Here is a 17,846-nt window from a genome sequence, read left to right on the forward strand (position 1 = left end):
TAGAAGTGATGACTGAATGTAGAGATTCCATGAAGAAATAACGAACCTTGACAAACTTGATTAGAAGTTTGAGGTCTAGAATGGGTCGCACCTTCCAGTCTTTTTTTTTTTCCGGACCATGATAAGATTTGAGTTGAAACCTTGCACTATTTCGTTTTCTGGGATGGGTGCGATTACACCGTCGTGACGCAATGCAGCATTGGCTAGGGAAAAGGACTTTGCCCCCGCCACAGACGAGGGGGGGGGGGGGGGGACCGCGATGGGAGATGCGAGTGGAAAAATAAAAATAAAAAAAAAAAATAAAAAAACACACACACTCACTATCTTGTACCCGGAGGATACCAGGTCTCTGAGCCATTCGTCGTGGAGGACAGAAAGCCAGGTTTGATGGACCGGAAGTAGGCGGTTGCCGAACAAGTGTAAGAATCAGCGTGCAGAGAGTCTACGAGACCTAGATCCCCCAGCTCTCGACTGTTTGGGACGTGTTTTCCACTGTCAGTTGGAACTGTGAGTGGCCTGGAATCCTCCGTCCCTGCGTGGACAGCGATCTGACTGGGGAGGGGTAGAGTAAGTGGACCATCCTGGGGAAAAAAAAACGAAAGGATCGGAAGCGGAGCTGGAATGGTCAACGAAGAGGGCGCCTAAGCCTCTGTTGGGGAACAAAATTACTCTTTCCCCCATGGCATCAGAAATAAGCTGATCCAGCTTTTCACCAAATAAGCGGCCACACTGATAAGGAGGAGATGTCAAGGACCTTTTGGTGGCAGAGTCCGCTTTCCATTCTCTAAGCCATCGGTCCCCAACCTTTTTTACCTTGAGAGCCACATTCAGCTCTGAGAAGGGGTCTCGAGCAACATCCTGCTCCTGTCCCCCTCAAATCAATGTCAACCAAAGCCCCCATTACAGGTATAATAACTGAAGCTTTTCCACAGAAATCACTCCAAAACAGGACAGTGAGACGCAGGGGTTCCCACAATGCCCCAATTCAGTATTCTCCCATCAAGAACTCCCAAACACACTTTCACACCCAGCTTCAAGAACCTCCTCTAAGGCCGGGGTCACACTAGCAATGAATATGGAAGAGTGCTATGCGATAAAACATTGCACAGCACTCAGACCAGTATTCATCTATGGGGCAGCTCCCATCACCTTATTTTCTCCGCGGTTTTCAGCATCTCAGTGAAATTGCAGCATGCTGCGATTTGCACCGACAGTCGGCTGAGTCTCGGCTCACTCGCACCCATATAAGCATATGGGTGCGAGTGACAGCGCACATCACTCTGATATCATCCGAGTGATATACACCGACAATGGAGGAGATGGAGAAATTCATTTCGCTGCCTCCTCCGCAGCTGTGCTCCGATCCGCTCTGTGCGAGAGGCTCAGAGCACAGACGCATGACACTCGCCTCCTGCTCACTGCAGAGCAGGAGCCGAGGATCATTAGCATATATTATCTGATGCTCTCGCATCGGATGCCATATGCAAGTGTAACCCCGGCCCAACAGGTAAGCCCAGTATATATGTGCATCCAGATCTGATCTTCTGTGCAGGGCTACTCCAAAATTCACCATTTTGAGATGTGCTCTTCATACCCGTTTGCTAGACCTGGAGCTAATGCACCAAGCTGGCAGATAGTCGCGAGCCACAATTCCTGGGGCCGCGAGCCACATGTGGCTCCCGAGCTACAGGTTGGGGTCCCCTGCTCTAAGCAATAATGTTCTCCTGATCGTAATCTCCAGCACACGCAAATGAAGGACAGAAAGCAGAGCCTGAGGCCTCAGAGTGAGCCAGCTGTTCTATCTGGCTATCTTGTTGGATTTTAGTGGAAGACCCATTTGGTACGGATACCAGGCGAGACACTGGAGGGTCTACTACAGAAGTTTCGGACCAGTCTTCCTTCAGCTCAGTCAAAAAAGGATATTTGGTTTTAAGAGGCTTTTGACCTGTGAAGCATTTATCCGGTCTTTCCTGTGCCGATTTATTATGGCCGTAAACTCAGGCTTAATGGTAAATGTCTTATGAGGTTGTTTTGTCCTCTTTAAAAAGACACAGCTTGGTCCTGAACGGAGCAAGATGCTTCCTCCACATTTCGTGTGTGAATCCACTGTCCTTTGGAAATCTGGGCAGTCCAGATCCAAGGAATCATCCGATTCATGCTCAGAGTCGCTTTCACTACTGGGCCTGCAGAGGAAGAGTGAGAAGCAGAGCTCGTGGACGAGAAGGCAGGCGATTGCTCTGGAGACATGTTACTGATCCATTTCCTAGGCACCTGTAGGCTTCCAGCCAGGAATCACAAATGGAATCAAATCTCTTTGGCCAGAGAAGCCATGGATTGAGACAGCGACGAAGCCCACTCAGGGGGGCTAGGACACTGGGCTCGGTGGTGACGGAAGGCTCCTGGGCGCATTTGGGGTCACAGGCATAGCAGAGCGGCAAAGTCTGAGCCAAAGGAAACCCAGAATGGCCGGAGGTACATAAAGTAAAGAAGACTGCCATAGTCAAGTAGCCCCTTTGGACCCTTTGGGCTGAGACATTGTACTCCTGTATGTGACCCTTTCAGGAAAAAGTATTCCTGTGTGAAAAGGAAACTGCAGGGGGGGAGGGGGTATAGAGTAGCGCTCCCTTACCCAGGTAATGTACCCCGGATCCTGCAGATTGGCACTTCAGATGCTGATGTCCCCTGTGGAGGGTTGGAGGAGGGGGAAGATAGCGCCGAGATCTGGAAAGGCGCTTCTCATCCCATGCAAGAAGCGCCAGAAGCGTGGGCGGAGGCGCCGGTATTCGTCATAGTGGGGGCAGAGCGGCCTAGTAGAGTACCGAAGCTGGGGACTAAATTTATCGTTGGCAGTCTGTCGGTACCAGAAGGAGCAGGGAGCACTGCAGCGACAATGACAAGCCCCCCCTCTATCCAGCACCGTCCTAGACCTCCTGCCCAGAGCCCTCCAGCCCCGGCACTTACCAGGAGAAGATGCCGGGTGCAGGTAAGCCAGCGATATGAGGCCGGTCTATGTTGCTTCTGCTGGCGCTGCTGGTTTTGGACGGTGCAGGGTTGAAGGGATCATCCTCAATCCACCCTCCCTTTAATAGGGAGGTGGAGAGGGACCGCACACCTCCTTTTACCATCCGCTTTAACAGTGGTGGTGCAGTGGAGACAGCTTGGACGCCACAAGAGGGGCCTCTGTACATACACGGAGTTCCAGCCCCAGGGTGGAAAGGGCTAGTAGTCCAGCATTAGGCCTGGCTGCGGAAGAGGATACGTGGAGGTAACACTCCATGTGCTCGTCCGTAAGGTTCGGGGAGATCAGTGCCCTTTAAGGGACCAGTTACCCCTTAAAGAAAAAAAAAATAAAGAAAAAATTCAGCTCAAGGGTGGCATCCCACATCGCCGGCAAGGATACAGAGAGGCGACACTCTCCGTGCTCAACTGTTGATGGTTCAGGGAGACCGGAACCTTGAAAGGCTCAGTCGCCCCATTCGTCTGTAGTAAAAATAAAAAAATTTTAAAAATAAAGTGTTTTGGGTCTGTATAGCAGACCCGTCCGTGTGCCTTTCTACGGACACCAAGCAAGAACTAGCTCTCAGAAACAGCATGAGGGTGTATACTGCAGAGGAGGAGCTAACTCTTTGTATTAACTTAGTGTCAGCCTCCTAGTGTCAGCAGCATACACCCATAGTCCTATGTCCCCCAATGAGGCGAAGGAGAAAAATGCAATTCCCCTTTGTTTTTTTAGGGTTTGTTCATTATGCGGTAATAAATTGTAAACACCATAGCCAAGATCAAGGTGAGTAAACGAGTAGTTGAAGGTAGACATGAGACCATGAAGGTCAACCTATAGCCCAACATGTAAATCTAGAGGAAGGCAAAATCACCATGGGGCAGATGCCAATATAGCGCAATATTAAGGGAAAACTTCCTTCCCAATGCCACATACAACTAGTTCCCAGGAACAACACTTGATCATAGAATGTAGTGCCCATAACTTATAATTTAAGAAAAGCATCCAGACTCCATGAATTTTAGTAGTAAATCAACCATTGAAACATAATGTGGCAGAGAATTCCAGTCTCACTGCTCTTAAGTAAAGATTTGCCATTTGTGATTATGAGTACACCTCCTGTCCTCTAGACAGAGGGTGCCCCCTTGTTATTATCACAGGCTTAGGTGTAAAAAGCTAACACATTTGCAAAATTTGGGTTTATGAAAACTTTTTCAAAGTCAATGACTAATATGTTTTCTTATTTTTTATATGAATCAAGTCTCCACTCGCTCATTGTACTCATTGTTAACTTTTACACCACCACACTTCTGAATGGTGACAGAAAAATCTGTCTTTACTGCCCATAACCAAACACAAAACAGCTTTCATTTCTTGCTTAACACTGCTGAATACAATCAGCTGCTTTGTGTGACAAGAGCTTCTGCAGTAATTGTTCTTGCAGTGGATGGGAACCTCTCAGTTGTGGCCAGGATTGTGAAGTCTGAGTTGGCATATAGTGGACAAAATCATAAAATGTAATAGATCTGGCACAGTATGCACATACTACATTGTAGCAGGATGTGGTGAATATTTTTGCATAATAGTTTGGTTAAGTTATGAAATATCCTATAAATGTCTATTCAATACCATGGATTTAAGCTTTTAGTTGAGTTGAATCTATTCTACACTTTTATGTACATGCTCAGAAGTAAAGCTTCTCTTCCTCCTCCAGAAGAGGAAAAAGTCATAGTTATTCACCGTTAACGGTGTTTCTCGGAGCCCATGACAGCACTACGGAGAGAGGGGACCTCTCCCTCGCATCAGTTGGTTTACAGAGCATCAGAGGACCTCCAGGTTAGTTACAACAAAGAGAAAATTACATTATAACATTTCTTAATAGAGGAACCCCGTGCCTAAACTATAGTATATAAATTATATTTAAAAAGGTGCTCACCGCACTCGTGATGGGAGGGAATAAGCGGGTGCTGTCATGGGTTCCGAGAAACACCGTTAACGGTGAGTAACTATGACTTTCTCGGTCTCCGATGACAGCACTACGGAAAGAATTGCAGAGATTAAGCTTAGGGAGGGACCACCGCCTCAAGGACCCTTCGTCCGAAGGTTAAGTCAGACACAGAGGCTAGATTTAGTCTATAGTGCCTAAAAAAGGTTGATGGTGATGACCAGGTGGCCGCCTTACAGATTTGCTCTATCGATACCTCTGACCTCTCAGCCCATGAGGTAGCTACTGCTCTTGTGGAATGCGCTTTTATACCATCCGGGATTGTATTCCCCGAGGATGTATATGCCAAGGCTATCGCCTCCTTTATCCATCTTGCTAAAGTACCCTTGGATGCCCGGAATCCTTTTCTGGGACCCTGAAAACAGACAAACAAAGAGCCTTCCTTCCTATACTCCCTGGTGGAATCTAAGTATTGGACTAGGCATCTTCTAACTTCTAGATTATGGAAGTTTAGCTCTTTCTCGTTTTTCGGGTTTGGACAGAAGGATGGCAAGGATACCTCTTGTGACCTATGAAATTTTGATGCCATTTTTGGCAAATAGGCTGGGTCGGGGCTAAGAGTGACTCTATCATCCAATATTTTAGTGAAAGGTGGATTAGAGGAGAGGGCTTGAATGTCACTTATTCTGCGCGCAGATGTTAATGCTACTAAGAGAATAGTGTTAAGTGATAATGTTTTTATGGGAATCGTTTGTATAGGTTCAAATGGAGGGCCTGTTAATGCTGAAAGGACTAAATTTAGGTCCCATGAGGGTATTTTTTGAGTAACTAAGGGTTTTGATCTTGTAACCGCCTTAATAAACCTCATTACCCATGGGTTAGCTGCAATGTTTTGGTTATATAGTGCTCCCAGAGCTGCTATTTGCACCTTAAGAGTACTGACTGCCAACCCCTGCTCCAGACCTTTTTGTAGGAACTCAAGGATTTTAGGAATTGAAGGCCCGTCCTGGATCTTTACCTTGGAGACAGATAGGAATTTCCTCCATGTTTTCCCATATATTTTAGTAGTGATGGTTTTTCTACTTTTTAACAGCGTAGCCACTAAGTTATCTGAGAAACCCCTTTCTCTTAATAGTCCCCGTTCAAAAACCAGGCTGTCAAATGGAGGTTCGACTCCTGTGGGTGGAAGATTGGTCCTTGATGTAGGAGGTCTGGTATATCCGGTAGAACCCACGGGTCTGATACCGATAGCATCCTTAGCCAGGAAAACCATGTCCTTTTTGGCCAGAATGGGGCAATAAGGATCATTTTTGTTTTGTCCTCTCTGACTTTCCGAATGACTGCCGGAATCAGAATGGTTGGTGGAAAAGCGTATGTCAGTTTGTGTGTCCATGGAATCAGAAAGGCATCCAGAGCCTGGGGATTCCCTTCCGGGCTTAGAGAACAAAATTTGCTTACTTTTTTGTTCTTGCAATTGGCGAACAAGTCTGTTGTTGGTGTCCCCGACATTTCTGTGATCTGATTGTAGATGTATTGGTTTAGGGACCACTCACCTTGTTTCAACTGAGTTCGACTCAAGTAATCTGCCCTTTCGTTGTTTGAACCCGGGATGTGTAGTGCCGAGAGGAATAGTAAGTTTTCTTCCGCCAGCTTGATAATTTTGGCTGAAGAACACAGTGAACGAGACCTTGTTCCCCCCTGGTTATTTATATAGGCTACAGTCACTTTTTTGTCTGAAAAAAATGGTGTCCCTGAATGTCGGGTAGAAAAAAAATAGAAGAGCATGATATACCGCCCAAAGTTCTTTTTGGTTTGAGGATGCTAATAGTTTTTGAACTGACCAATTTCCCTGAGCCACTTTGTCCCCCAGGTGGGCCCCCCACCCTCTGGGACTCGCATCGGTTGTTATTATCCGAGAGATATTTGGCACCCAAGGGACTCCCTTTGACAGGTTTTGGTCTTTTCCCCACCAAAGAAGGGAATGAATAACTGTTGAATTTAGGATGACCCGGCTTTCCAATTTGTTTTTTAGAAACAACTGCCATTCTAGTATGTGCCACTGAAGCTCCCTTGTGTGAAATTGTGCGAAGGGTATCGCTGGTAGGCATGAGGACAGAGAGCCTAGAAGCGACATTGCTTTCCTTAGAGTCATTGAGGGATTGTGTAATGTTCGCGCTATCATGGATAATATGTTGTCTTTTTTGGGACCTGGGAGTCGACATTCTTGGACCCGGGAGTCTAATGTCAGTCCTAGGAACTCCTGTACTTGACAGGGTTCCATTCTTGACTTTTTTTTACATTTATAAGCCATCCCAAGTCCGTCAGGATGGTCATTACTTGGTCTCTCTTTTCCCTGCAACTTTGCGCTGAGTTGCTTGCGATAAGAAAGTCGTCCAGGTAAGGGATTATTAGTATATTTTGTTCCCTCACGTGGGCCATCATTTCCGCTATTAGTTTCGTAAATATACGTGGAGCTATTGAAATCCCGAACGGGAGAGCCTTGTATTGAAAAAACCTTATTTGACCCTTTATGGAGACTGCCATCCTGAGAAATTTTTGGGATTGATCGTGAATGGGCACATGGTAGTATGCGTCGGTTAGGTCTATTACGACCATGTAGCAGTTCGGGAAAAGGATTTTTATAGTGGACCTTATTGTTTCCATTTTGAATTTGTAATTTACGACGTATCTGTTTAAGTTTTTTAGATTTATAATCGTCCGAAAGGACCCGTCTGGCTTTGGTACTAAAAATAGAGGGGAGAAAAAACCTTCCCCTATTTCCTGAAGAGAGATTTCCCGAATCACCGATTTTTGCAGTAGGGAAATAATTTCTTCCTCTAATGCAGCTTGTTCTGCTGCTGAAGATCTTGTTTTTGTTACTATATAATTCCAGGGAGGGAAAGAAACGAAATCTATTTTTAGACCAAACTGTATGATATTTAAAATCTAGATGTTGGAAATTTTCTTCCAGGCGGGAAGGAATGATGTTAGCCTTCCTCCCCCCAAGGGATAAATGTCATTTGGAGAGCTTTTTATCACGGGAGGTGTTGCCAAAGAGGTAACCCCTATCCCTTCTTCCGTCTTCCCACTTATTCTGCTCTCTGGGGGGTCTACGACGAAAAAATCTGCGGCTCCGAAAGGATTGTCTAAATGGAGCCGGACCCAGATTTGGAAACCCCTTTTTTTATCTCCCGCTTTCTGGAGGATGTCATCCAGGGTTTCTCCAAATAAAAAATTTCCCTCACATGGGATAGAACATAGTTTCAACTTCGTTTGTAGATCTCCTGGCCAGCTCTTCAGCCACAAGGTTCTTCTGGCTGCGTTGGAGAGAGCAGCGGCCTTAGATGTTAGGCGTACGGAGTCCGCCAGGATCGCTGCTGCTGCTCTCATTGCAGGGATCGAATCCAGCAATTTATTTCTGGGTAACCGTCTTTAATCTGACTTTCTAGCTGGTCGATCCACACCATTAGAGATCTGGAAGTGCAAGTTGCTGCAACTGCAGGTCTCAGGCTACCCCCAGCCGATTCCCATGCTCCCTTAAGGAAAGTATCCGCTTTTTTATCTAATGGGTCTTTGAGGGTACCCATGTCCTCGAACGGAAGCGCAAATTTTTTCGAGGCTTTGGCTACTGCAACATCTAGTTTTGGTGCCTTATCCCAGAAAGAGGAAGCCTCATCCTCAAAGGGATATTTTCTTTTAAGGGAGGGCATCGAGGAATTTCTTCTATCCGGTTTCTCCCATTCTTTTTTGATTAATGTCTGGTCATTAGGATTTAGAGGAAAAGTTCTTCTCTTTTTTTGTCCCAGACCTCCAAACATTACACCTTGGGCCGTTTTGTCGGGTTTGGGTTCCTCCACCCCCATAGTAGCCCTAACCGCTCTCACTAAAGAATCCACTTCTTCTAGTGGGAAACAATGCCGGGCCGAATCTTCCTCGGAAGAGGATAGGGGGGAATTTGAATCGTCCGAATCAGTATTTTCAGATGAGGATCGGACCGAGTGGGAATGTACCGACTCCTTCACTTTCTTTATCCCTTTTTTGGAGGATAAAAGGGCATTCTGAACCTCAGACCTGATTACATCTTTAAGTTCAGATGCAAAGTCGGGGGTCTCCTCACATAGTAAACGCTGGATGCATGACTTGCAAAGCTTTTTGTCCCAGGTTACTGCTAAAGCTTTGTTACAGGTGGGGCAGACCTTATTTTTCTTTTTCACCAGGCTCTTCTTACCCTAGTAAGGGAGAAGAGGGAGCCCCATTATAAAATATGCACATTCACGGAGATCACTCACCATTCGGATGTGGAGGCAGGTACCGGTTCTGGAGGGGGACCCGGGCCTGGTAGGGAAGGTCCTTGAGGAGGAGTATCAGTCTTCGCAGCAGACCTGCTGCGCCGTGTGGAACGGCTGCTAGATCCACTCCTGGTACTCTTTGTCTCCGATTTTCTGTGGCGCTGCTGTCCAAGCTGCAGCTCCTGTGGATCGCTGTCCTCCATGGTTACAGGGAGAAAGTGCGACAACCATGTGTGCACCATCTCCCCATTTGTAACCGGCGCCACCCCTCCCGGTGGCCGCCGCACTTCCGGTTCTCTGCACATCCTTCAGGGAGAAGATATTACCGCGCATGCGCGCGGTGATGACCCGTAAGTCCTGCCGCATTTCCGGAGCGGCGGCCATCTTTGTACACCCGGAGTGTGCGCTTGTCAGCACAGAAGCTCCGGTGATCCAGCGCCCCTCCTCATCAGATTTGGCGGCGTTCTCCCCTCGCTCACCCTGAAGAACCCCTCGGTTCCAGCGGTGGCGGCTTCAGGAGCCGGACAAGCCGCGGCAGGAGCCTCCTCGCGGCTGGACCCGACCGCCCGGTCCATCGGTCTTCATACAGGTACCGCCGAAGAGAGGTTCCCTGTCAGGGACAGGAAACCAACTGATGCGAGGGAGAGGTACTGCCCTTTTATCTGTAGGTTTCCTGTCCCTGAAGGGCGGATCCCCTCTCTCCGTAGTGCTGTCATGGGAGACCGAGAAAAAAGAATTGATAAGGAATGCCTATGGCCCTGAACTAATCTCAAGTACTGCTAGTGTGAACAGGAAAACAGGACTAAAGGTACCTTCACACTAAACGACTTTGCAGCGATAACGACAGCGATATCGTTGTGTTTGACACGCAGCAGCGATCTGGATCGTGCTGTGATATCGCTGGTCGTTGCTGAAAGTTCAGAACTTTATTTGGTCGTCAGATCGGCGTGTATCGTTGGGTTTGACAGCAAAAGCAACGATGCCAGCGATGTTTTACAATGGTAACCAGGGTAAATATCGGGTTACTAAGCGCAGGGACGCGCTTAGTAACCCGATATTTACCCTGGTTACCATTGTAAAAGTAAAAAAAAAAAAAAAAAAAAAAAAAAAACACACTACATACTCACCTTCTGATGTCTGTCACGTCCCCCGGCGTCCGCGCTGCTGCTCAGAGCTTCCTGCACTGAATGCGTCAGTGCCGGCCGGAAAGCAAAGCACAGCGGTGACGTCACCACTCTGCTGTTAGGGCCGGCGCTTACACAGTGCAGGGAAGCGGACGCCGGGGGACGCGAATGTAAGTATGTAGTGTTTGTTTTTTTACATTTACACTGGTAACCAGGGTAAACATCGGGTTACTAAGCGCGGCCCTGCGCTTAGCAACCCAATGTTTACCCTGGTTACCCGGGAACTTCGGCATCGTTGGTCGCTGGAGAGCTGTCTGTGTGACAGCTCTCCAGCGACCACACAGCGACGCCGCAGCGATCGTTGTCAATATCGCTGCGGCGTCGCTTAGTGTGAAGGTACCTTAACGCAAGTACTGTATTTTTTGGACTAAAAGACACACCTTCTCCCCAAAAAATTTGGGAGGAAAATGAAGGAGGGGGGGGGGGGGGTGTCATAGTGCGAACGCAGGCTTACCGTGGGGTGCAGCGATGCTGCGGCGGTGCAGAGTGCACCTGTGTAGATTCCTTTCTTCAAGAGGTCGGCGAGAGAAATGTGGCAGCCCTGTGTCCATAGTGAGCAGAGTGCATCACCGGTTTCCCAGCGGCCATGTTCCTGAAGCCGTGGGCTGCCGGAGGCTGCGCGTGAGCAGATTGAAATCTCGGCTTCAGGAAATTGGCTGCCGAAATCTCAATCTGCGCATGTGTGGCCTCCGGCAGCCATTTTCCTGAAGCCTCCAGCAGCCCACAGCTTTAGGAAGATGGCCGCAGGGAAAACAGTGATGCGCACTGCTCACTGTGGACACCAGGCCGCAGCGTCAGCACATTTCTGCCGCCGGCATTCTGAAGAAGAGACCCTGCTCAGGTGCATTCCGCACCCCCCACCGCATCGCCACATCTCTGCCACCGCCGGTATCCTGAGGATGGGACCCTGCTCCAGCTCCACCGCCAACACCAGACCCGCATCACACCCGGGGACTGCAGCACTGCCCGCGCCACTTCTGCCGCTGACGACAACCTCCTGAAGAAGGAACCCTGCCTTCTGTGACCCTGTTGTACCACCGCCGGCTCTCAGGTAAGATATCTTAAAATCTTTTTTTTTTTCTGCTATTTTCCACCCCAAAATTTGGGGTGCGTGTTATAGTTAGAAAAATACGGTACTTCCCTAGCCTTAAAATAATTAGATTGTAGGTAATCTAGGAAGGAGTATCTGATGGAAGCAATACCATTTCTCAGAATTCATAGACTGTACAAATCTTATTCAGTACATTTGTTGAAAACAGTCCCCATGAGCCATGCATGAGGGAGTCGAAATCAAGAAAATTGAGGAGTCTGAGTGGGAGGTGCTCCTTTCTTAAGTAGGGCGCGTGGGCTGCACGCTCGTGACTCATTTGTCGAACACGACCACATGCAAGCCGTGTCACTTGTCAGGTCGCAGTCTCGACTCAATAGAAGTGTATGGAGAGAGGTCATGCCCATTGGCCAGGAGTATGTACATAACTCATACATACCCTGTTGTCCCTAGTCAGAAACAGAGTGTGCGTTGGGGGTGGTATTCATATATCTGCAGTTACAGCGATTCCAAACTTATTAAGAAAGGCAAGAAGGTGGATCCAGGCAACTACCTTCCAAGTGAGTGCATTGTAAGAGATGACCTGCATAATTATACTGCAGAGAATAATTACTGTAAATAACCGACAGCACGCATGGATTCATGAAAGATAAGTTGTGTCTAACTTAGGATTCATGTTGGGGTTTCTATGAAGGAGGCAAGTCCAAATCTGAATATTGCGAATGAAGCGGATGTGACTTATCTCGACTTTAGAAAGCTACATCCAGATAGGTAAGGAAAAGAGAACAAAGTCATAAATGGTACATACTGTAAATGAGATATATAGTCAGCTGTGGAGACCACAAGTATCTACGCTACGACCAATTAATTTTAACCTCATTATTAATGACATAGTGGATGGGATTGAGAGTAAAGTGTCAGTCTTTGCTGATGACACCAAACTATTTATGATACTAAAATCTGACCTTGACATTACAATATTGCAAAATGATCTGGTTAAGATTACTGAATGGGCAAACATGAGATTTAATGGTGCTAGATGTAGAGTAATGCACCGAGGATTGAGTAATACTATTGCTGCATATACATTAAATTGGAGTACACTCGTGACTACAGAACAGGAGAAGTACAGTGGGGGGGGGTCTTGTTACAAGTAAATGGAGCAGCAGTACTCAACCACATATTTTAATCAGTGTAACAGCACCAACCTGACAATGCCTGTAGTTTACTTTGCAAAATCCTAATGACAGGTTGTTTAAGTTTCAATGTGAATAAAAAGGCATGACTTAAAAGAATGATTAATATTTGCATTCTTAAAATGTTTAATAACCTGCGTCTCCGTCTGTCTCTTGATCCACTGCGCTGTTCTCTAGCTCGTCTATCTCTGCTACGACTGCGCCGTTTTCGGTCTCGACTTCTAGAACGGCTATGACTACGCTTCCGATGGCGGTTCTCTTTGTCCCGTTCTTGGTTTGTCAGGAAAGAAAAATAAATATTGTGGTAAGCAGTTTTACATTTCAGAATTAGACAAGATAACATTAACAATTTACTCTGTAAAGCGCTATTTTTCATAACTAGTACAAGAGTAGATATACTCTAATATATGTCATTAGAGAAAAATATCCCTTTCCAGACTTCTATTCTCCTCCACTTATTCAACTTGAATTCAGAAAACTTATTGACTCGAGTATAAGCCTAGGGTGGAAAATGCAGCAGCTACCGGTGAATTTCAAAACTAAAAATAGATGCTCCATACCATTCATTATGGCCCCATAGATGCTCCACATAAAGCTGTGCCACATATAATGCTCCATACTGTTCATTATTGCCCCATAGATGCTCCACATAAAGCTGCCCCATATATAATGCTCTGCACAGTTCATTATGGCCCCATAGATGCTCCACATAAAGCTGTGCCATATATAATGCTCTGCACCGTTCAGTATAGCCCCATAGACGCTCCACATAAAGCTGCCCCATTTGTAATGCTCTGCACAGTTCATTATGGCCCCATAGACGCTCCATAGAAAGCTGTGCCATATACAATGCTCTGCACCTTTGATTATGGCCCCATAGATAGCTGTGCCATATACAATGCTCTGCACCTTTGATTATGGCCCCATAGATGCTCCACATAAAGCTAAGATATATATATAATGCTCTGCACCGTTGCCCCATATATGCTCCACATCTGTGCAATATATAATGCTGCTGCTGCTGCAATAAAAAAAAAAAAAATAAAAAAAAATAAAAACACACATACTCACCTCTCTTGCTTGCAGCTCCTCAGCGTCCCGTCGTCTCTCCGCACTGACTGATCAGGCAGAGGGCGGCGCGCACACTATATGCGTCATCGCGCCCTCTGACCTGAACAGTCAGAACAAGAGGACGCGAAGACAGAGCGGCGCCCGGCGTGTGGAACGCGGACAGGTGAATATGACATACTTACCTGCTCCCGGCGTCCCGCTCCTTCCCCCGGACAGCTGGTCTCCGGGTGCCGCAGCCTCTTCCTCTGTCAGCGGTCACCGCTGATTAGAGGAATGAATTATGCGGCTCCGCCCCTATGGGAGTGGAGTCCATATTCATTTCTCTAATGAGCGGTCCCACGTGACCGCTGAACAGGGAACGAGCTGCGGCAACCGAAGACCGTGGGACAGGCAGGGGGAGCGCCAGGAGCCCCGGAAGCAGGTGAGTATATGACAGACCTCTCCCCCTCACCCGCCGACAGTGACTCGAGTATAAGCCCAGAGGGGCACTTTCAGCCCAAAAATTTGGGCTGAAAATCTCGGCTTATACTCGAGTATATATGGTATCTGGAACATGATATATGCCACACAATTGTTGGAGACAAGGACAACCGAGACATCTAGTGGCCAATTTGAGAATTACACCTCAAAGTAATATTCTCTAACCAACTAAAACATTAGCCACACACTACCTAGCTCTACTGGAAACCTCCTAAGTTACAAAATTATCTTGATAATCTCATTTGTATGGCGTGAAAGTACTCTAACTACTAAGACTCTTCTTAACCTATATGTCTTCTCACATCACTTATAGACATATCTATATGTGGAACTGAATTCCCCCCTCAGAAAATCAACAAGGAGGGCACGGGCAGCCTTGGTGAAATATCAATATGGCATACTAGGGGCTTGCACCATGGGCACTAACATGCACTCATAAGTTTAGTCAACCTCCGCGATCAGAGATGTAAGATATACCAAGTCTTTAAATGATGCCCCCTAAAAAATCCACTGTGCCTGAAATCAACTCCAGATCAATAACTCAGTTGTTATCACAACGCACAAAGTCTACAAGTCGTAACATGTCAACCCCACAATCACCCCCGACAAACTAGCAGTCCTCCACAGAAGTCTCAACAGGCTGAAACTACACCATTAACCAACTTGAATCCTATGACAATGGAGGAACTTTTAACCCCTTCAAGTCGCTGCCGTTTTCGGTTTTTGCGTTTTTGTTTTTTTACTTCCCTCCTTCCCAGAGCCATAACTTTTTTTATTTTTCCGTCAATATGGTCACGTGAGGGCTTATTTTTTGCGGGACGAGTTGTACTTTTGAACGACACCATTGGTTTTACCATGCCTTACTAGAAAAGGAGAAAAAAAAATTCCAAGTGCGGTGAAATTGCAAAAAAAAGTGCAATCCCACACTGGATTTTTGTTTGGCTTTTTTGCTAGGTTCACTAAATGCTAAAACTAACCTGCCACTGTGATTCTCTAGGTCATTACGAGTTCATAGACACCTAACATGTCTAGGTTATTTTTTATCCAAGTGGTGAAAAAAAATTAAAAACATTTTTTTTTTTTTAAAGCAAAGTGTTATTTTCCGATACCCAAAGCGTCTCCATTTTTCGTGATCTGGGGTCGGGTGAGGGCTTATTTTTAGCGTGCCGAGCAGACGTTTTTAATAATATCACTTTTGTGCAGATACATTCTTTTGATCGCCCGTTCTTGCATTTTAATGCAATGTCTCGGTGACCAAAAAAACGTAATTCTGGCGTTTCAAATTTTTTTTTCGCTACGCTGTTTAGCGATCAGGTTAATGCTTTTTTTCTATTGATAGATCGGGCGATTCTGAACGCGGCGATACCAAATACATGTAGGTTTGATTTTTTTTTTATTGTTTTATTTAGGATGGGGCGAAAGGGGGGTGATTTAAACTTTTATATTTTTTATATTTTTTCTTCATATTTTTAACCCCTTCACCCCCAAGGGTGGTTTGCACGTTAATGACCGGGCCAATTTTTACAATTCTGACCACTGTCCCTTTATGAGGTTATAACTCTGGAACGCTTCAACGGATCTTGGCGATTCTGACACTGTTTTCTCGTGACATATTGTACTTCATGATAGTGGTAAAATTTCTTCGATATAACTTGTGTTTATTTGTGATAAAAACAAATATTTGGCTTAAATTTTGAATATTTCGCAATTTTCCAACTTTGAATTTTTATGCCCTTAAATCACAGACATATGTCACGCAAAATACTTAATAAGTAACATTTCCCACATGTCTACTTTACATCAGCACAATTTTGGAACCAAAATTTTTTTTTGTGACGGAGTTATAAGGGTTAAAAGTTGACCAGCAATTTCTCATTTTTACAACACCATTTTTTTTTTTTTTTTTTTAGGGACCACATCTCATTTGAAGTCATTTTGAGGGGTCTATATGATAGAAAATACCCAAGTGTGACACCATTCTAAAAACTGCACCCCTCAAGGTACTCAAAACCACTTTCAAGAAGTGTATTAACCCTTCAGGTGTTTCACAGGAATTTTTGGAATGTTTAAATAAAAATGAACATTTAACGTTTTTCACACAAAATTTATTTCAGCTCCAATTTGTTTTATTTTACCAAGGGTAACCGGAGAAAATAGACCCCAAAAGTTGTTGTACAATTTGTCCCGAGTACGCTGATACCCCATATGTGGGTGTAAACCATTGTTTGGGCGCAGGGCAGAGCTCGGAAGGGAAGGAGCGCCATTTGACTTTTCAATGCAAAATTGACTGGAATTGAGATGGGACACCATGTTGCGTTTGGAGAGCCCATGATGTGCCTAAACATTAAAAACCCCCACAAGTGACACCATTTTGGAAAGTAGACCCCCTAAGGAACTTATCTAGAGGTGTTTTGAGAGCTTTGAACCTCCAAATGTTTCACTACAGTTTATAACGCAGAGCCGTGAAAATAAAAAAAAAAAAAAAAAAAAAAAAAAGAGTTTTTAACAAAAATGATTTTTTAGCCCCCAGTTTTGTATTTTCACAAGGTTATCAGGATAAATTGGACCCCAAAAGTTGTTGTTCAATTTGTCCGGAGTACGCTGATACCCCATATGTGGGTGGGAACCACTGTTTGGGCGCATGACAGAGCTCGGAAGGGAAGGAGCGCCATTTGGAATGCAGACTTAGATGGATTGGTCTGCAGGCGTCACGTTGCATTTGCAGAGCCCCTGATGTACCCAAACAGTACAAACCCCCCACAAGTGACCCCATATTGGAAACTAGACCCCCCAAGGAACTTATCTAGATGTGTTGTGAGAACTTTGAACCCCCAAGTGTTTCACTACAGTTTACAACGAATAGCCGTGAAAATAAAAAATCCTTTTTTTTCCCACAAAACTTAATTTTAGCCCCCAGTTTTGTATTTTCCCAAGGGTAGCAGGAGAAATTGAACCCCAAAAGATGATGTCCAATTTGTCCTGAGTACGCAGATACCCCATATGTTGGGGTAAACCCGTGTTTGGGCACACGGGAGAGCTCTGAAGGGAAGGAGCACTGTTTTACTTTTTCAACGCAGAATTGGCTGGAATTGAGATTGGATGCCATGTCCCGTTTGGAGAGCCCCTGATGTGCCTGAACAGTGAAAACCCCCAATTATAACTGATACCCTAACCCAAGCACACCCCTTACCCTAATCCCAACAGTAACCCTAACCACACCTCTAACCCAGACACACCCAACCCTATTCCCAACCGTAAATGTAATCCAAACCCTAACCCTAACCCTAGCAATAACCCTAGCAATAACCCTAGCAATAACCCTAGCAATAACCCTAGCCCTAGCAATAACCCTAACCCTAGCAATAACCCTAACCCTAATGGGAAAATGGAAATAAATACATTTTTTTTATTTTTCCCTAACTAAGGGGGTGATGAAGGGGGGTTTGATTTACTTTTATAGCGGGTTATTTAGCGGATTTTTATGATTGGCAGCCGTCACACACTGAAAGACGCTTTTTATTGCAAAAAATATTTTTTGCGTTACCACATTTTGAGAGCTATAATTTTTCCATATTTGAGTCCACAGAGTCATGTGAGATCTTGTTTTTTGCGGGACGAGTTGACGTTTTTATGGG

General features: G+C 45.6%; 1 protein-coding gene across 2 annotated transcripts in view; it reads right to left on the bottom strand.

The window, feature by feature from the left end:
- U2AF2 (U2 small nuclear RNA auxiliary factor 2) overlaps positions 1 to 17,846 on the bottom strand; it is a 253,231-nt gene that overhangs the window by 178,474 nt on the left and 56,911 nt on the right. For both annotated transcript variants that reach the window (XM_077250701.1, XM_077250702.1), the window contains exon 2: positions 12,795 to 12,930. In XM_077250701.1, coding sequence (XP_077106816.1) covers positions 12,795 to 12,930 — 136 coding nt within the window. The remainder of the gene's footprint in view (positions 1 to 12,794; positions 12,931 to 17,846) is intronic.

The sequence above is a fragment of the Ranitomeya variabilis genome, chromosome 4 (assembly GCF_051348905.1).
Source record: "Ranitomeya variabilis isolate aRanVar5 chromosome 4, aRanVar5.hap1, whole genome shotgun sequence".
Classification (NCBI taxonomy): Eukaryota; Metazoa; Chordata; class Amphibia; order Anura; family Dendrobatidae; genus Ranitomeya; species Ranitomeya variabilis.